This window comes from Eretmochelys imbricata, chromosome 1, assembly GCF_965152235.1.
Source record: "Eretmochelys imbricata isolate rEreImb1 chromosome 1, rEreImb1.hap1, whole genome shotgun sequence".
NCBI classification, from domain to species: domain Eukaryota; kingdom Metazoa; phylum Chordata; order Testudines; family Cheloniidae; genus Eretmochelys; species Eretmochelys imbricata.
This window is the reverse complement of record NC_135572.1, coordinates 346,587,918-346,609,372: the sequence shown is the minus strand read 5'-3', so window position 1 is coordinate 346,609,372 and position 21,455 is coordinate 346,587,918. Positions and strand designations below refer to the sequence as shown.

Here is a 21,455-nt window from a genome sequence, read left to right as displayed (position 1 = left end):
AAGGAATTGGATTGCCCATCTTGGAGGCTGCAATCCTCTGTTTATCCACAGAAAAGACATGGTGACAGCTGTATTGTAAGGCCTTGTCCACATTAGAAAGTTTTGCTGCTTTAACTATACTGGTATAAAGCACCTTTATATCAGCTGACTCAACTGCATCCACAATAGGGCTTTTACCAGTTTAACTATTTCAGTAAACAATCAGACCCCTAGCTTGTAAAACTTAAGTGTAGACCAGGCTTTACTCAACAAAGTCCCACCAGACGGGTTGCCACCCATCCAGTTTTCAGCTGGACAGTCCAGGTTTCAGCTTGTGTGTCTGGGTGCCATTTGACAAACCCTGATGCCCCCCCCCCTTTTTTTTTAAATCTGTGGAAACTGCTTGCTGCCAATTTGAATTTAACCCGCTGAGAGAAAGTTCACCACCCTCATAAGGAGGGGGACAGAGCCTAGCCAATCATAGCCCGGGGCCCTGCCCATCCAGCCAATCACAGCACCCAGCTCTCCCTGCCCTGCCTACTCCCAACTGGGGAAAGTTCAGAAAGTTTCTCAGCCTGGAGTTTGGCAGGGTGTGGGAACTGGCAGGTGTGCAACAAATGGGGTGGGGAGACGTGCTCCCCCCCCTCCTCTCTCGGGTCGGCATGCTGCAAATGGGAAGCACCTTTTTCCTCTTCCTTCCACACACTCACTCTGTGTGCAAGTGGGTGGGACCTTCTTCTCTCTTAGGTACTGGTGGAAATAAGGGTAGTCTCTCTGCCAATCTGGGCATCTGTATAAATGTAGGGGGGAGTCCTCCCTTTCACCCCAGCTGTACATGCAGAAGGGGGAGTTCCCTTCCTCTGCTCTCCAGAATGGGTGTGCTAATGAAGCAAATCTCCCACTGTGTGTGTATGAAAATGGAGACGTTCAAACAAGTGTCTGTAAAGGATGTGTGGGCAGATGTACCTCAGAGGTAGCAACCCTACCGGGGGAGAGGAGCAAGTGACGGGGGCGGGGCTTCAAGGGAAACTCGTGAAGAAGGGGTGGGGCCTTGGGGAAGAGGCTGGTCAGGTTACCAGCCATTAGAAAGGTGGCAACCTCCCCTGCCCAGTCTGTCTCAGCCTTCATCTGCAGGGATAACTACCCATAAGTGAGAAAGTGATTAATTCTTCAGGGCCCATTTTCGGACACCAATTGTGGTACTTTTTGTTTGGAACTTTGGAATGATGCAGCTCTTTTCCAAATATCCATCCAAAAGCCATCAGATAATAATGACTTTCAGTAGCTATCAAACTAGGCTGGAATTGACCTAGTAATCAGTAAGTTAAAGGTCCTATCCTATTACTAGTCCCCTATATCATGCCATTCTCCTAATCAGGTGATAATTATTGAAGTACAGGTGTACTTTAATAACTAGCATTTTTGACATTTCGTAACAATGTTGTTGCTTGTTTCTTCATCCATTTCCATCAATTATTCTCTTAATCAACAACCTATACACTGGAGAAAAATTTACTAACAGATCTATATTCTAAATAAACACATAGGGTTGGGAAAAGGAGGAGTGGGGAAAGGTCAGCAGGATACTGAGCATCTGCACTTAATGGACGCTCCATAATCTATACTTTGTGATACAAACTTCTTGCTGAAATAAAAACAAAACTGTATCATGGTATGGAATAACAGCCAAAGGCCTGAGCACTGCATTATTAAACAAAATACCCTTTGAAAATGAGTGACACTAAGGAAGGAGAGAGATTTGTTTTCAGGGTCTCAACAGAGTGGGCAACTCTACCACGCTATGTGCCCACTCAGGCTGAAACAACCAGCAACTAGGACAGCTCTCTGAAATCCTGACTTGAAGGTTGATGATAAAAGGGCTGACAGAACTTCTGTGAAAGCGAAGTTGGAAGAACAGTCAGCACAAATAACTTGAACAAACAAGTGAAAGGTTCACAAAGCAGAACATCGTCCATTGAAAAAATATTAGGACCCAACAGGGCTATTCAAAGCTACAGGAAAATATTGATGTGAGCAAACATTTGTAATTGACTTGATCAGAAGTTTTGCAGTACTGGAGAGGCATGTAGACAACTTGCAGAATAATGCCACACCTCATTTTGGTCTTCCCTGCAGGCCCTACAGACTCAGATCCAGTGACTTCATTCTCAGAACTATTGCTGAATTTAAACAGAGGCAGATCCTGTCATTATTGAGAGATGTTGCAAGATTCTGACTAGAAACACAACAGAACGCTAGATTAAGGACTCCCATTGTCTGACAGGTTTCAGAGACAGAAAGAAGCTCAAAAGCTGCCAGAAACAAGATTGATATCTCCTTTGAAGGAAGAAAATCTTTCATGACATAGGCTCAATTACACAGGCAATAAGAAGGGAAAGGAATGTGAAAGATTTTTTTTTTTAATAGGAGGAAAGAGAGAGCCGAACCATATTCAGCAAAACCAGTAGCTATACACAACAGAAAACCTCTCCTTTATGATAAGTCTTCAGCTACCACACTGTTAAAGAAAAGTCAAATGAAAAAGCAAATGGAATATTAGCATATTTAGTCTATCACCATTAAACTGTACATTGCTATTACCCTATATAGCAAATATACAGTTATATACCTGTGTTGGAAATAGCTGTTTTTGTATATTATCATATGACTTGCATGATCATAAACAGATTTTGTATTCTCTCTAGATTCAAAAACAAAACAAAATACACACACTAGAACTATTACAGTCCTCCAGAAATGGAGGAATTTTCACTAACCAAACTATAACAATATCTGATTTAAAAGAAATTACAGCGCTACATTTACATATTTGTTTTTCTTGTTAGAGATGTTATCATATATTTCAGTTAACTGTTACTGTCTGAAAATATTTCTCCATAACAGCACAGCATTATGAAATTGGAACAGTGCCCTTAGCATTAAACATGATGAAAAAATTATCCAAGTATTACATAAAAAATGTAATCTTTTTTTTTTTTTTAAATGCAAGCTTCTACATCTGGCACACTCTGGGGCTGAACCTCAGCTCGGGTAAATTGTCATAGCACTATTGATATAACTGAACTCAGATTTCAATGGAGCTATGACAATTTACACTAGCTGAGAATATGTCCCCCTCACTTTAAGAGAGAGAGAAAGTGGCTGTAGAATTGAATCCTTAAGTAGCTCTTTCCAACTCTGAAGTGAAAACACATGGCATGAATTAAAACGGAAAAGAAAAGTTTAAAAACGAACTCATTTTGATTTTGCAAGATGAGTATCTGTGATGATTTGGGGGATCTGTTTGTACAACTTAGGAATTCTGGTTGACATTATGAAGTTGTTCTTCTGAAACTGCTGTATCATGGAAAGCCCCTATGTATGTGTCTCCACCACTGCAGACAGGACCTGCAGCAGGTACACAAGACTGAGTACAACGGGGAGGACTTAACTTTAATAACTGTGTTTTGACTACACAATAGTTATGCTAAGGAGACTGCTGGAGTGGGAAACCAGCTCAGTCAAATTGATCTGCAGGGGGGCTGGGAGTTTGGAGAGTGGAAATTTCCCAAGTAGCACAAAGCTACAGACTAAAAGAAGGAGAATATAAAAGGATTCACAAGGGGAAAACTCAAAGGAGAGACATAGGACGTTTGAGCAGGAGAGGGGAAGGGGACTGACAGGCCATAGTCAGAGAGGAAGAGCTGTGGGGGAGAAGGCTCCATACTTCTGCACACAAACGATGCATTGCAACAGAAAAACACTGGATGACCTCAAAGGACTCTGACCCCAGCCCAAAAAATGGTCTGTATTAGTGAGGAAACTGAGGCAAGGAAATGCATGTAGAGATCATTATATCTTTATAGGTCTGTATTTCTTGTGTGATAAGTAAAGAGCAATACTGTATTTGAAAGGTTTCAGAGTAACAGCCGTGTTAGTCTATATTCGCAAAAAGAAAAGGAGTACTCGTAGCACCTTAAAGACTAACCAATTTATTTGAGCATAAGCTTTCGTGAGGTACAGCTCACTTCATCAGATGCATCCGATGAAGTGAGCTGTAGCTCACGAAAGCTTATGCTCAAATAAATTGGTTAGTCTCTAAGGTGCCATGAGTACTCCTTTTCTTTTTACTGTATTTGACTTCTGTGCAGAGTTCTATGGGTTATGTGCTATACCTTACCACATGCCCCATGAGAAAGTTAACAGTAACCTAGAAGACTCTCACTCTCTCCCAGAACTCCATCAAAGGTATGTTTGATCTACAGGGAAATTCTGAGAGCTCTGCACTGCTTTCAGGGACTATGCAGTGGGCCACAAGGTCTAAATTCTCAGGACAGGGTGCTCAATTGGGGACCTATGCACCCTGAGCTGGTGCCAAGACTGGGCTCTATTCAGACTCCAGAGGCTTAAAACATGAGCATCTGGATCTCCTCACAGCAATCTTGTAAGTGGCCACAAGGTGGGTGCTCAACAAGATCTGTTACAACAGCCAATTAGTCAATCTACCTGACTGTAAAATGCATACTACCTAATGAGACTTGCACACACACCCCAAAAATGTTCCCACATACTCTGTGGGCTACTGTGAAAATATCTGTGAAAAATAAAAAAACAAGACACTTCTCAAGCCATGTTGCAAGAGCAAGCTCACAAATCTAATTGGCTCAGGAAGGGAAATGAGGCAGCTATCAGAAAACCTAGTTGTTAAGAGTGAGAATCGTCATTTGGGCACCCAGAAGGCTGAGGGAGGCCACCAGCTGAAAAAGAATCAATCATGGCAAGGATAAGAATCAAATCCTGAGGTCCTAAAGGAATGTATTGCTATAATGGAGCTTTCACTAGTTATTTCATCTTTCATGGGTTTTGTAACAATAACAGGAGAGTGCAAGCATAAGAGCTCTGCACTATCTTATTCTAAAATCTCAGAGAGGGGAAAGTGATACTTTATTCAGGCTTTGAAGACTGAACATAAAGCAAGTGGAGATTTGACTATCACATCCTCTATGAATTCTAAAATAAACTTAGCTACCTTTTCTTGGCAGATTCTCCTTCCCTTCCCAACCCCCCCTCTCTGTGGATAGCTTCTCAACTAAAGCTAAAGGCAGACTGTGAAAGGCAGACATATAGCGTTGTCAATATTCGAATGGGAAGATAGTAAGTGGAATTTTATTTAATCTTTCCTGAAAATTGTGATCACATTAAGTCGGGAAAGCTTTAATATGAGTAGTGACTGATGGCTTGATGTACCTTGGCTTGTTACTGTAGAATACAATTAGGAAGTAAAAGCATAAACTAGAAGAACTGGTGTCAAGAACGATAGAAATTGAGGAACTTTGCCATTCAATAGACATCTTCTACATAAGAAGCTGCTCCTGGAAGAGAGTAGTATTTTATTTGGACAAGCAACAGACATGCAAAAGGCAAAAGGGTAGTTTATGTAGCTTCAGGAGACCATTACAGTGTCTGAAAGTGCAACCTGTTCTTGAAGAGGTTTCTGAATAATTATTATTTTGGAACCAATGGGCTTCATTTTGAGATGCGGCTATTGAGTTACCTTTAAGATGGTTTCTATTAAGGCACTTTTGATTACCTTTAGGTCACCAGTTCAAATCTGACCAAGACTTGACATCTTAACCTTCAGATGGCTGTTTGGTCTCAGTCCAGTTACTAGTGGTCAGATGTTCATAATCCATTCAAACTAGCACCTTTGTAAGCTGCATCAGCAGAGAAGTTAAGGACTGAATGAACTCCCTTCCTCACTCCTACCTCTGCAACACAGGTTAGGAATATGGGCAACAAAGTGAGATAAAACATGACTAAAGAAGAAATTCAGTGTCCAGGACTTTGTCTTACATCTTTCATAACCTCTAAAATATTTCCTAAATCTGAAGTGGCAGATATAGTTTCACCTAAAATTATTTCTCTCTTTTTCTCTGTCTCACACACGAATGCTTTCCCATTAACGCCAACTGAAAAATTAAGAAGGAAAGAATTAAGGAAGCAGTAGATAAGCAGCTTTACAAAAGAGAGGATTAAAGAAAACTGTACTTTGCAATTATGAATAAAAAAGTTTTCGAGGAATATAATCAAATAAATTCACTCTCATACACAGATATGACGTTTCTTGAAGGCAAAACCTTCTCAGTAATATATTATGAAAGGTCATTACAGAAGTCCTGCCCAACTACTTACACTAGTTGTTCTCGTGGTTGTTCTATCCTTAGGGCCTGCTCCTCCTCTCTTTTTTCTGCATTCCTGGAATATCTCATTACTGCATTTTCCAAAACGGATTCACAACTACAATTACAGTCCACAACTCTGCAATAATATGGTGCTATTCTCTTTACGGTGCTTTATTAATATACTGATTTCAGGAGCAGTCCTCTCCCGAACTGCAGGGACGTGAGGTGGAATGGGACGCTCTAAGATAATGCCTGTAAGTTTTCTTTAGGTACAAGCTGCTTCTCTGGCTTTTGGACACCCAAAGAGAAGACAGAAAGAGAAAGACAGGAGTTACTCCAGCAACTGTAGCACTGTTCCTTGCTGCCTTAAGAATGGCAGGGTTGAGGAGCTACCACATTCAGTGCCTGTCCCCCACTCACAATAACTGAAGCGCTAGCCACACACCCCTCCTCTTTATTAGAGCTTTTACCGAGAAGCAGCAACAGCTCTCTAATAAATAGTAAATAATAAACAATACTTTAATCTTACCATCTATGGCATATTTTGGGAAGCTGGAACTCTACTCAGTTTGTGCTCTGGATCATTCATGTTGTGTGTATGGGGAGAGGGTGGGAGAAGTACTCAATTCTTGTTTTAAGAGTCTCTGTGTGCTCAGCAGTGTTCAGATGATCAGGGTGGACGATGAGTTCCTAGCCTTTGGCAAATAAAGCCCCTTGCTGAATAAAGCTCTATTATCCCTGCCATTATTTATAGTGCTTTGTTCAATTAGTTGCCTTTAACGAGGTACTCCCCATTCTATTGGGAACAGTAAATGTCCATCTTAATGGCATGCACAAGTGGCCATTGTTTCAATCATACCCACTTTATAATTGCAATATGACACTTCAATAGCATCACCCATCACACCTGAGGTACAAATTTACTCAGTACAAGTACCTTCTCTATTGTCTTATTGGGAATTAGGAAGTGAGTGTTATTTAAAAAGCAAATTTCTGCCCACAAAATGCTGCTCAAGATGTATTATCCACAATCAGTACTACTCCTGATCCAGCTACATTTACACTGACAATAAAAAAAGAAGATGGGGACACAGACAAAAATATAATCATCAGCCAATCTCTTGCACTTAGTCTGCAAAGTAACAATTAACTTTATTCAAAACTCAAAAATTGAGTTTCATACTTGAAAAAATACCTCACTTATTTTTGTTACTAGTAACACTTTAGGTTAACTTTTTTCTTTCAATGTAATTTATTAATGTGCTCTGTATTATTTTAGATACATATAAAATTAATACGTTACTAATAATTCACATAAAACCAAACACACCACACACACACACCCCACTCATCTGAGCAGGAGTGCTACTTGTGCGCCCCAGGCACCGGAATCGCACACACATACATCTCTCTCAAATGAAACTCAGGAAATAAAATGGCCCTGTGGATTTTTAAAGGGACACTATCAACCTGAAATATTATCAGTTTTAAAACAAACATGCACATGAGTTAAAAATGGTTTCAGCTGCAACAGAGTCCAATTGTGGTTTTACAATCACATTTTCCTATTTTTAAAACTGTTGTATGCAAGACCCACAAATGACAGAAGAACGTCTATAGCAAAACAAAAAGAAAAGGAGGACTTGTGGCACCTTAGAGACTAACAAATTTATTTGAGCATAAGCTTTCGTGAGCTACACTGAGCTGTAGCTCACGAAAGCTTATGCTCAAATAAACTTGTTAGTCTCTAAGGTGCCACAAGTCCTCCTTTTCTTTTTGCGGATACAGACTAACACGGCTGCTACTCTGAAACCTGTCATATGGCAGAACAGTGAAGCTAACTGTGCATGAAGGTCTGTCAAACGTCCAAAGGGTGCATCTTCACAATCCAGTAAACTCGAGTTTTATAACTCAAGTGTTACCTCTAACGCCACTTCAGTCCACACACAAAAATCTCTAGCTCAAGTTAAGTGGTGCTTAAAGCTGGAGCTAGCTGACCCATGAGGTGGGGCAGTTTGCAAAGACGACAAGCCCAAAGTAGAACTGGAATATAGTGAGAAATACTCTTATCTAATCTTAGGTAACAGCAGGTAAAAACTGCAGACTGAAAGGACAAAAAAGGTGTGGCGCACGGACATGAAATTGAGAGCTGCCCTGACGGTGGAGAAGCAGGTGGCTATTGCAATCTGGCAACTTCAGACAGCTACCGATTGGTCGGTAATCAGTTTGGAGTGCGGAAGTCAACCGTTGGAATTGTATTGATGCAAGTTCGCAGGGCCATTAATCGCATCCTGCTCAGAAGAACCGTGACTCTGGGTAACATGCATGACATTGTGGATGGCTTTGCACAGATGGCTTTCCCTAACTGCGGATGGGCAATAGATGGGACACACATTCCAATTCTGGCACCAGCCCACCTTCCCTCCGAGTACGTTAATTGGAAGGGGTATTTCTCTATGCTTCTCCAGGCGCTTGTGGATCACCATAGGCATTTCATTGACATTAACGCAGGCTGGCCCGGAAAGGTACATGACGCACGCATCTTTAGGAACACTGGCCTGTTCAGGAAGCTGCAAGCTGGGACTTTCTTCCAAGACCAGAAGATCACCATAGGGGAAGTCGAAATGCCCATTGTGATCCTTGGGAGACCCCGCTTACCCTTTAATACTGTGGCTCATGAAACCCTACACAGGGAGCCTTGACAGCAGCAAGGAGAAGTTCAATAACAGATTGAGTCGGTGCAGAATGACTGTGGAGTGTGCTTTTGGCTGTTTAAAGGGCCACTGGCACTGTCTGTATGCGAAGCTGGACCTGGTCGATGACAACATCCCCATGGTTATATCCACGTAGTGTACCCTCCATAACATTTGTGACGGGAAGGATGAAAGATTCACTCAGGCATGGAACTCAGAGGTTCAACACTTGGGGGCTGAATTTGAAGAGCCAGAGAGCAGGGCTGCAAGGATTAGGGATGCCTTGAGGGAGCAATTTGAGGCTGAAAGCCACCAGTAATGTTTGGTGCCCTGCACAGGAGTGAAGAGCGGTGGTTCCAATGTAAGTAGGAATCTGTGTTTGCTACATGGACTTGCAGTGCCTGTTGCTTTCCTGTGCTATGGAATCTTTTACTTAATGCAATAATAAAGAATGTTTTCAAAGCCAAAAAAATCCAAATATTGAAAAGAAAATCCATTTATTGAAAAGAAACACAACTGCTTGGGAAACAGAAAGGGCAAGGGGGTGGGGTGGGGTGGGGAACGGTTCAATCACAGATTTGCGTATGTCCTGTTATCATACCCAGCCTTCCTGTCTAGAGAGCTGTGCAATGAGTGCTGCGCTTCAAAGGCTGGCTAAAATGCATGATGATGGGGGTTGAGTGCAGTGGGTAAGGGTCGTAGTTTGCAGGACTGGGTGATGAAGCTACAGGCGTTGGAGGCAGCTGGTGGCGATAAGAACCCAGATATGGGGGAGAGAGGGTTGGAGGTGACATGGGGGCACAGGGGAAGGAGTTCTGGGACAAGGGCTGCAGGGTGGGTGGGCGTGGTAGTGCTCCGCCTGCATTGCTAGGAGCGCCTGTATTGAGTCTGCTTGGCGCTCCACGATGCTTAGCAACCGCTCCATGCTTTGGTGCCGGCGATCCGCATTCTGTTGGCGGACCCTCCTTTCGCTCTCCCGCCACTCCTGCGCCTTTTGATTTTCATTAAAAAGCTGCATCACTTCATGCAGCAGGTCCTCTTTGCCTCTACGTGGCTGCTTCCTAATTCTTTGCAGTCTTTTGGCCGATGATAACAAGGATGGCTGAGATCTCAAGGTTGAAAAAAATCTGTAAAGCCAAAATGCAACACTTAACAAAGGCAGCATTGTTCACACCCGACAGAGCAATGATTCCCCCGTACCTAAAGACAAGCACAGTCTACACAATAGCAGAATTGCCCATCCCAAAATGAGTGCACATAACCCATAGGAGCCCCAAAATGGTAAGTAAGCACAGGGACAAGGGGGACTGGTTGTTTCACGGACATACTGTCCTCTAGGATTCTGTGCCTTGGGGAGAGCTAACAGCTGTAGGGGGCCCCTATACTGAACACTGTCCCCACATTTTCCACAAGAGTTCATTCTGGAAGATATCTCGCTGCTGAGGGTGACCTGGGAAGCAAGGGAGGGTCTTCTACTACAATGCAGCTTCTGCCCTGGCCCATATGCAGTTTGCCTGTGTGCGGAAATGGTCCCCTTGTCCCTCACGGAACAGTGGCACGGACATGTTAGCCTTACTGGGACAAGGAGCAGAGTAGTTCTGCCAAGGAACCTGCGCAAGCGCATTGCCCAGCTCCTGCATGAGACCTTTGAAGAGATCACTGAGGCCAATTACCGCAATGTGAGAGCACATCAACGCCCTATTCCGCATCTAGGCATGCATGCAGCCCTAACCCTCCTCGCCCCAAGAGCCTGTACCAAACAACTTCCTTCCCAAAATAAAAGCCGCTTACCGGGCACCTCCCCTGGTGTTTGTCCTTCCCCAAGCACTGTCCACTGCGACTGGCTACCTTCCTCCTGGCTTGAGAGCAGCTCCTGGCTGCATGCATTTAGGGATGCCGGGCCGTCTCCCTCCTCCTCAGCACCCTCGCTCCCGCCTTCCTCCTCCTCCTCCTTCCTTGTTGAACTGGGCTCTGAAGTATCCATGGTGGTACTCGGAGTGGAGGTGGGGTTGTCCCCACGTACTGCATCCAGCTCTTTGTAGAAACAGCAGGTCGCAGGAGCGGAGGACTGGAGCGGCACTTTGCCTTGCGGGCTTTGCGGTAGGCATTCCACAGCTCCTTCACTTTAACTCTGCTCTGCAGTGTGTCCCAGTTATGGCCCCTTTCCATCATGTCCCTTGATATCTGCCCAAAGGTATCGTAATTCCTACGGTTGGAGCGCAGCTGGGACTGGACAGCTTCCTCCCCCGAAACACTGATGAGGTCCAGCACCTCACCACTGCTCCATACTGGGGATCGCCTGGCACATGGAGGCATGGTCACCTGGAAAGATTCGCTGAGAGCACCCCATGCCTTCCTGAGCAAACAGGAAGGGGATTTTCAAAATTCCCAGATAATTTAAAGGGTGGGTCCGACGGTTGGTCACCTGAGGGCAGGACAGTTGAGTTCAAAGTGATGACCAGAGTGGCTAGAACAGGCATTGTGGGACGCTTCTGGAGGCCGATCAGACCGCATTAATTGACTAGGGCGTCCACACTGACGCCACGGCGCTCCAGTTGGGGTGCATCAAGCATTATGCTCCTTGTAGAGGTGGAGTACCAGAAGCACTCCAGCTGCGGAGTCCGGGCGCTCTATGTGCCTTGTCAGTGTGGACATGTCGTGAGTTAGGGTGCCCGAAGCCGCTTTAATGTGCTCCAACTCGCAAGTGAAGCCATGGCCTAAGATCCCCAGTCTGAACCGGCAAAGGTGTTTCTTACAGAAGACACCATCTCTCTCACACAACTGGCCCCTATATCACTTAAAGCTACTGTTGCTATAGTTACAGTCTAGTACTTTTAAACTATGTATCAAAATAAACAGTTTTGTAAAACCTGCCATAATGGGCAATTTGTGTGTTGCCCTTTACAGAAATATTAATGGGTATTAAAAGACATTTGCAGGAAGGGAGGGCAGAAGTCTATCGCAGGTAACCAGTACCTCTTCCATCTCCTTCCAAAGAGGGCGACAGCAAGCACACATTACTTAGCACTGAACTGTGTAAACATCATTATGCCCATCTTACAGATGGGAAGTGGTACTAGGAAAAATGAAGAGCTAGATATGTCTATGCAGCAGCTGGGAGGGTGCTTCTCAGAGCAGGTAGACAGACACTTGCTAGCTCTGCTTGAGTTAGTATTCTAAAAATAGTAGTGTGGCCACACCAGCACAAGCAGCAGCTCAGGCTAGACACCTGAGTACAATCCTGCACCCAACCCCCTGCGTACACACTCAGGTGGCTAGCCTGACCTGCCATCCTTGCTGCTGTGGCCACACTGCAATGTTTAGCACACTAGCTCAAGCAGAGGTAGCAAGTGTCTGTCCACCCATGCTGTGAAGTGCCCTCCCAACTGCTGTGTAGAGATATATTACGAGAGTTCACTCTCAGCCCACATTAGGGTTACCATATTTTAGTTTCCCAAGAAGAGGACACAGCCAGAAGGGGGGAGGAGCTGGAGAGGGGTACAGTTGGGGATACCTGCAGCAGGGATACTCACTGGGGGTGGGAACTGTGTTGCTCCATCACAGTGGCAGGGCGACTGGTGTAAGACCAGGATGCAGCAACAGCCGCTAGTCAGTGCCTCCCTGCGGGACTCCCTCCCCAGAGTTGGGGCCTGGCTGGGTGGGATCCAGCAGTTGTGGCTTGCAGGAGAATGGACCAATCAGGTAGAGATGCAGGGGAGGGACCAATCGGGGCTTTTTCTGAGCTGCAGTTTGTCTGCGCTGCAAAAAGCTGGGACATTGACTGTTATTTGAAAAATCTGCCTGGACAGAGAAAGGAAATTCAAAAAGGAGGCTACGTCCGGGAAACCCTTGAAGTATGTAACCCTAGAAAGGGTAGAGTACGTTCACCGCTCCAGCTTCGGGAAGAAACTCTGATTCAGAGAGTAACAATTCCTTCCTTCCTTCATTCCCCCTTTCTCCAGCAGGTTGTAACTTGCTGTAGCAAGGGAAACGTGTAGGTTGCTTCTCCCCAGCAACACCAGCCCTATTCAGCTTGCTATTGCCTGGAGGGACACAGCTGGGCTTCTCACCCACTTCTGGCCTTTTTCTAGCCCCTCCTCACCAATTCACTCACAGTAAAGGAGGAGTGAGAATGCAAGGGCTGTGCGCTGCAGGAGACAGAGAACAAAGATCCAAGTAGATCTTACACGGCCTCATGGAGGCTACAGGGCCTAATTCCCCTATTTGGCTGTGCAAGACATGGACAACACCTAACCCTAAGTGAACTGCCCAAGACAGAGCTAGAAAAAAGTCCAGGTTTCCTGACTCTCAGTCTAGTACCCTAGCATTACACAACTGTCTCTCCACATGAGGAAGCCATTACACACAGAAGTACAGCTATTACACATGTAGATGTAGTCTATTTTCATTTGTTGTCAAAAAACTCTCTTGTGGTCATTAAAAATCCCACAGCCATTTTCAAGACAGTTAGTGATGTTAACCTCTGGCTGAATCCTGAGTTAAATACCAAATGGCTAATTATACCTACTTAAAATTTCCCTGTAATTTCAGTTGAACAAGGTTTTTCTTCACCTTTTGTCCTGACCTGTTGTGTGGCATTAATGTGCACTTTTAAATAGCTACTGGCAGTATTTCAGGGATGGCCCCCTGTCAAATTCAGCAAAACCAGTGCACCAACATGTAAGCATCACCCTCCTAAGAGAGAGGGATCATTTCCACCACAGAGAGGATCCACCTGTATGAAGGGCACTTTGCATTTTTTGCTTAGTCACATGAAATCAACACAAGGAAAATGTAACTAAATAAGCTGTACTTAAGGTTTAGGTTTTAATTATTTGTTCTGTATGTTAAAGCTTACTCTAGGAAACCACTTCCAAGAGAATCTTTAAAGCATCCTTTAAAGCTACTTTAAAGCATCCTCATGGTGTCTGGTTTGTTCAACATGTAGTTAGATATCACAATTTATGACTGGTCAAACTCCCTGGCAGGAACCCAAGACAACTTTCAGTATACAAGTAGCAGAGGCTCTCTTTGCCCATCCACCAAACCTGTGGCTGCAAAAGGAGGCTGTTTCTCTACATAGCTACCTGCTTAATATCACACAAAGAATTTTAAAAGGATTCAAAATGAAGAGCCAGCAGATTCCCTGATGAGTATACACCACCTGCATATCAGTTTGATTAAAAATTTCAGCATTAAACACTACAATAATGTTCAGCATACAAACGGGCACAAAGTCAAATAATAAATTTAAGATTCAGATCCAAATTTTTCCAGAGTTCTCATGTTCTGATCTGGACTTTTGGATTGGGCCTCTCTCAGCTTAACTTTATAAAAGCTTTTGTTTCTGTTTTTAAACTATTTTCAAATATAATTGTGTGCTGACTATTCCTCCTGAAGACTAGTAGTTTACTCTCTATTTACCTGCTCGTCTTGTGATGTACAGTTCCCCTTCTACCACAGATATTATGCAGCATGCACGCTAACAGTGTGTACTCCCTGGCCGTGCATGTCCCAATTCCACTCCACAATTATAATGCAATACAAGAATTTACAGGCAATGGTAGTTCTGAATATGCCATGTGGCCCCCCAAAATGCTGTCCTTCAAAAATCCTGTATTTGAACACCAGTTTCTTTGTTAATTTATTACATTGTTGCACCATGCAATCATAAAAACAGCTTTTCATTTTTATTTTTAAATGTATTTTTCTGAAATGAGGTGTGAATTATCACCATACTTAATTTAATACTGCTACATTCAATAGAGGAAACTGACCAAAAACACGAATAACTTACCTTTTCGCTGTTCTTGTATTTTTCCCAGCTTTTCAGCATTTTTAGCCATTTTGTAGTTCTTTCAATTTCAAGGTGCTTTTGCTGAAATAAAATGACAATTAATAATTTCAGACCTAGTTTTTTCCAAAATATCTACTTTAGAGTCTTCTAAGAGTATTAGAAACAAGTTTAACCAAGATATTTTCCTCTGCAGGAGCATTTAACGTCAAGAATTATAGTGGCACCAGTGGCATCACCTTTGCTAAATTAGTCTCCCTTGCAAAAAGCCATTTCTTTGCATACGAGCTGTCAGCCTGGATGTGCTTTTATTTATTTATTTATATAAGGACTGTCAATTAATCACCGTTAACTCAAGCAATTAACTCAAAGTAAATTAACTTGATTAAAAAAATTAAGCACAGTTAATTGCTGTTTTAATTGTACTATTACACAATAATAGAATACCAATTGAGATTTTTTATAAATATATTTTGGATATTTTTCTACATTTTCAAATATATTCATTTCAATTACAACACAGAAAACAAAGGTTTCAGAGTAGCAGCCGTGTTAGTCTGTATCCACAAAAAGAACAGGAGGATTTGTGACACCTTAGAGACTAACAAGTTTATTTGAGCATAAGCTTTCGTGAGCTACAGCTCACTTCATCAGATGCATTCAGTGGAAAATACAGTGGGGAGATTTATATACACAGAGAACATGAAACAATGGGTGTTACCATACACACTGTAACCAAAGTGATCAGGTAAGGTGAGCTATTACCAGCAAGAGAGCGGGGGAGGGGGATGTGTGAACCTTCTGTAGTGATAATTAAGGTGGGCCATTTCCAGCAGTTAGCAAGAACGTCTTGGGGGGGAGGGGGGTAAAACATGGGGAAATAGTTTTACTTTGTGTAATGACACATCCACTCCCAGTCTTTATTCAAGCCTAAGTTAATTGTATCCAGTTTGCAAATTAATTCCAATTCAGCAGTCTCTCATTGGAGTCTGGTTTTGAAGTTTTTTTGTTGAAGAATTGCCACTTTTAGGTCTGTAATCAAGTGACCAGAGAGACTGAAGTGTTCTCCAACTGGTTTTTGAATGTTACAATTCTTGACGTCTGATTTGTGTCCATTTATTCTTTTACGTAGAGACTGTCCAGTTTGACCAACGTACATGGCAGAGGGGCATTGCTGGCACATGATGGCATATATCACATTGGTAGATGTGCAGGTGAACGAGCCTCTGATATTGTGGCTGATGTGATTAGGCCCTGTGATGGTGTCCCCTGAATAGATATGTGGACACATTTGGCAACGGGCTTTGTTGCAAGGATAGGTTCCTGGGTTAGTGGTTTTGTTGTGTGGTTGCTGGTGAGTATTTGCTTTAGGTTGGGGAGCTGTCTGTAAGCAAGGACTGGCCTGTCTCCCAAGATCTGTGAGAGTGATGGGGCGTTCTTCAGGATAGGTTGCAGATCCTTGATGCGCTGGAGAGGTTTTAGTTGGGGGCTGAAGGTGATGGCTAGTGGCATTCTGTTATTTTCTTTGTTGGGCCTGTCCTGTAGTAGGTAACTTCTGGTTACTCTTCTGGCTCTGTCAATCTGGTTCTTCACTTCACTAGGTGGGTATTGTAGTTGTAAGAAGGCTTGATAGAGATCTTGTAGGTGTTTGTCTCTGTCTGAGGGGTTGGAGCAAATGCGGTTGTATTGTAGAGCTTGGCTGTAGACAATGGATCGTATGGTTTGGTCTGGATGAAAGTTGGAGGCATGTAGGTCGGCATAGCAGTCAGCAGGTTTCCAGTATAGGGTGGTGTTTATGTGACCATCGCTTATTAGCACCGTGGTGTCCAAGAAGTGGATCTCCTGTGTGGACTGGTCCAGGCTGAGGTTGATGGTGGGATGGAAATTGTTGAAATCATGGTGGAATTCCTCAAGGGCTTCTTTTCCATGGGTCCAGATGATGAAGATGTCATCAATGTAGCGCGAGTAGGGGCATTAGGGGACGAGAGCTGAGAAAGCGTTGCTCTAAGTCAGCCACAAAAATGTTGGCATATTGTGGGGCCATGCGGGTACCCATAGGCATATATTCTATTTAAATGAGCAGGAGAAGGAATTTTTTTAAAAAATCTAATCTAACTCCTCTCCCGTATCTACACTACATACCTTGCAGCGGCACATCTGTGCTGCTGTAGTGTCTCCTGTGTAGCCGCTCTTTGCCGACAGGAGAGAGCTCTTCTGCTGGCAAAAAAAAAAACCACCCCCAACAAGCAGCACTGGCTTTGTCAGCAGGACAACAAAGTCTCCCACCAACAAAGTGCTGTCCACACGGGCGCTTTTCGTCGGTAAAACTTTTTTCAGGTCAGGAACGACCTGACCAACAAAAGTTTTACCAACAAAAGTGTGGTGTAGATATAGCCTAACTCAGTGTAACTGCTAAATACAAGGTGAAAGATTGTTTAGCATAAGTAGTTAACACACATTTCAAGGGACCATTCAAGGTGAAGTTATGAATTTAAGCTCCCAGGCTTTGCTAGACACTAAAAATCATGGTCTGAATAGACACACTGGATTATGGATTATTACAACAATCTGTAACCCACTACCAAACCCCACCCCAGCTGCTTTTTCCCCCCTCCGTTCCTTTCTTCCCTATGACTGGAGGGGTGTTAATGAGCCACTTAAGCTTGAATGGTCCCTCGAAATGTATGTTAGCCACTTATGCTAAACAATCTGTTCCACCTTGTTTATAGCAATGACACACTGAGGCTATGTCTACTCTAGAGCCCATACAGTGCCACAGCTGTACTGCTGTCTAGGGTGACAGGAGAGAGCTCTCCTATCGGCATAATTAAACCATGCCCAATGAATGGCAGGAGCTATGTCAGCTGGCAGTTACACACTGGCACTTCTGTCGGTGTAACTTATGTCGCTCAAGGGTATTTTTTTTTTCAAGCCCCTGAGCAACATCAGTTTTACCTACTGAAGTGCTAATGTAGACATAGCCTGAACTAGTTTCTCAGACCGGAAGAAAGCTTGTGTAGCTCGAAAGCTTGTGTCTCTCACCAACAAAAGTTGGTCCAAGCCTGAACTAGCAGAAACAGGGCTGAGGCCAGGTCTAAACTACAGACCTATACCGGTATAATCACATCACTCATGGGTGTGAAAAATCCAAACACCTTAGCAACGTAGTTATGCTGACCTAACCCCTGTGTAGACAGCACCATGGGGGTGGGACAGCTTCTCTCACCGTCTCTCGGGGAGGTGGATTAACTATGACGACGGGAGAAGCTCTCCCATCAACATAGTAGCTTCTTCACACACAGCACTACAGCAGTGCAGCTGCGCCACTGTAGGGCTTGTCTTCACACACAGCGATAAGTGTCCTTACAGTTATTTTCCATCTTTAAATTAAATTCCATGATAAAATTCATGAAGTGAACTGGAAAACAACTTGTTTTTAACAGTTATTGTTCTCTTCATCCATCTAGCCTAAGTATAGAGGCAAGGACAATCCACTTGTATTAGATATCTTATTGTAATTAAACCATGTATACTCCTACTGTTTTGTGTAATAAGATAAAGGCCAACTATTTCAGAAATGCTTTTAAAAGCTGTGTACACAACTGCACACAAAAGCTTAATTTACACATACACACACACAAAACTTCTGTACTGTCACACAGGGTTTTGCTAGAAAAAAAAGTTACACTATATTGATAATTGCCCCAGAAGATGTGTGGAACAGCCAAATGCCATGTGTAGGCCGATGATAGCATTGTACTGTGTTAAATAGAAACACACCAGAAATAAGCTCCTGCCAGTCAGAAACCATAATAGTGATTTTATAGCATTTCAGGCCATTATAATAGAGTAGAAACACAATGTGCATAATTTTCTCTGACTCACCTATAAATAATATGGCAAGCTATTGTTAGTTCATAATGTTGGGTATTAAAAAAGGAAGGAAACACTCATGAGATAGCTTTAGAAAAATCTGAATGTGGATGCACAACAAAAATTTCATTTTTAAATATGCTGATCCGTAATTTCATAAATGACCCCATATCATAAATTGACCCCATGTGGATTTACACTTTAGAACTAAGGTAATAGTTAAGTTCTGATCAGCAGAATTTATGCAGAAATAAAGCAGATGGATATAACTACAGGTCTGAAAACCTGAAAGAAAGTATTAGGAAGTTAAAGGTGTCCATAGAGCGTTTTCCACAATAAAGTGGAAATGAAAAATATGGTCATAGTAAATACATGGATGACATTATAATGAAACAACAACATTATATCCATTTTCTTGGGTGGTTTAATACCATCAGGTATTAAACTAACAGGGTCGAGTCAGATATTGCTACTTTGCCAGTCTTACTTATCTGACTTTTCACATTGCATTTCATTGCCCTGAGGTTCTTGTGGAGTTTCATGCTGTTGAGGCACCTTTATGAGATTTTGCAGATAGACACTGGCATCTTCAGCTTTTAAAAATATTCTTATTTTCTATCTTGTAACATTTAGCTTAAAAAGGAACTGTAGAAAAACTGCTGACTCCCACATACCTTAGGTCTAGATCATTGCACTCTTTTGTTTTCACAGTGAGGCTGAGAAAATACAGTGATCCCTTATAATAACCCTGTAGCAGAAGTTTTCCAAATTATTTCTCTGGATGTAATTTAGGCTGGGAGGGAAAGGGGGCAAATTGCATACAAGTCTCCAGTAAAGCAAGCCAGGTCTCTGCTCTGGGCAAGTTATTCAGTTAGTTGGTCAGAAAAATAAAATCCCATCTTCTCCCTGAGCCTCTAATGCTGAACTCTTTTCAGTTTTAGGTTAATTCAGGCTTCTTGTCTCCTGGGTCAGTCTATGCTGGTTCTTAAAGCCTTCTAAGTTTGTGTTTTGGACAGTTGTGGGTTGTTGTTTTTTTTTTAACCTAAGCAATGCGCATTTTCACATCCAACAAGAGTTGCTTGGAATACATGGCTACATCTCAAGCAGCACATTGCAGAGAAGACGGATACTGCTGCTTTATCAGGAAATCTAGAGTCCATGTAGTAGTCTCTGAAGAAAACCATTGTTCTGTCTTCTTCAGTAGGTTTTAAAGGCTACGTCTACACTAGACACCGCTGCAGCTGGACTTCTGTAAGGTCTCCTGTGTAGCTGCTCTCCCACCTCTAACGAGCAGGGGTAGCTATGTCAGTAGGATAGCATCTTGCACCAACACTGCGCTGTCCACACCGGTGCTTCTATCAGTGTAACTTATGTTGGTTGGGGTGTGTTTTTTTTCACACCCATGACTGAAAAGTTTTACCAACAAAAGTGCTAGTGTAGACAGTCAAACTTGGAAGTATTTTTGCCTCTGGGAATACTAGAGTCAAACTGAAATTGGGAGGGAATCTTATTCCAAGTAAAATAAATAATGGGCTATTGGAAAGGGATGAATCTTAACTGGCAAATATCCATCTTTATGACACTCTCTTATTTATTATTAATATTGCAATAGCACCTAGAGTAGAGAGCCTAGGGTAGTGCCTTGGTAGAGACCCCAACCAAGGTCAGGACTTCATCATGCAAGGTGCTGTACAAACACATAGTAAGAACTATTAAAATCGGAAGAGTTTACAGTCTAAACAAACAAGACAGAGCAAGGAAAAACTGACACAGAGTTAGGGTTAAAAGAAAAGGAGTACTTTTGGCACCTTAGAGACTAACCAATTTATTTGAGCATGAGCTTTCGTGAGCTACAGCTCACTTCATCAGATGCATACCGTGGAAACTGCAGAAGACATTATATACACACAGAGACCATGAAACAATACCTCCTCCCACCCCACTGTCCTGCTGGTAATAGCTTATCTAAAGTGATCATCAAGTTGGGCCATTTCCAGCGCAAATCCAGGTTCTCTCACCCTCCGCCCCCCCCCCCCCAACTCACTCTCCTGCTGGCAATAGCCCATCCAAAGTGACCACTCTCTTCACAATGTGTATGATAATCAAGGTGGACCATTTCCTGCACAAATCCAGGTTCTCTCACTCCCTCACCCCCCTCCAGAAACCACACACACAAACTCACTCTCCTGCTGGTAACAGCAGGAGAGTGAGTTTGTGTGTGTATGGGGGTGGAGGGGTGAGAAAACCTGGATTTGTGCTGGAAATGGCCCACCTTGATTATCATGCACATTGTAGGGAGAGTGGTCACTTTGGATAAGCTATTACCAGCAGGAGAGTGAGTTTGTGTGTGTGGGGGGGGGGGGCGGAGGGTGAGAAAACCTGGATTTGATCGGATGCATCTTCTGCAGTTTCCACGGTATGCATCCGATGAAGTGAGCTGTAGCTCACGAAACCTCATGCTCAAATAAATTGGTTAGTCTCTAAGGTGCCACAAGTACTCCTTTTCTTTTTGCGAATACAGACTAACACGGCTGTTACTCTGAAAAGAGTTAGGGTTAGACACAGAGAGATGAAGCGATTTGGACATCAGAGACAGAGCCAGTTATAGAACCCAGGTCTTCAGTTCAGTATTCCACCCACTGGACCATGGTGCCTCTCCTAATTTTACATTTTAAAACATTGCATAAATTTGAAGGTGAATTGGTTTATAACATACTTCAATGGTTTCTGGCATTTAAGCATTCAAATGACCTATGCAATGAAGTATCAAAAGTAGTTATTGAGCAGTCACACGAACCCCATCCATGTTACACAAAGAAAAGCAATTTAGGCTGTACAGTGGAACATGTATGAAGGACAGGTTGTGACCAAAGGGAAAAGAGTTTCAAATTTAACGGGAAAGAAGTAAAAGACTCCTTATGTAAACTACAAACT

At 43.0% G+C, this 21,455-nt stretch overlaps 1 protein-coding gene across 4 annotated transcripts in view; it reads right to left on the bottom strand.

Moving 5' to 3' along the window:
• The window catches only part of USP6NL (USP6 N-terminal like), a 214,965-nt gene that overhangs the window by 60,470 nt on the left and 133,040 nt on the right, over positions 1 to 21,455 (bottom strand). For all 4 annotated transcript variants that reach the window (XM_077836674.1, XM_077836681.1, XM_077836689.1 and 1 more), the window contains exon 6: positions 14,652 to 14,732. In XM_077836674.1, the coding sequence (XP_077692800.1) occupies positions 14,652 to 14,732 (81 nt within the window). The remainder of the gene's footprint in view (positions 1 to 14,651; positions 14,733 to 21,455) is intronic.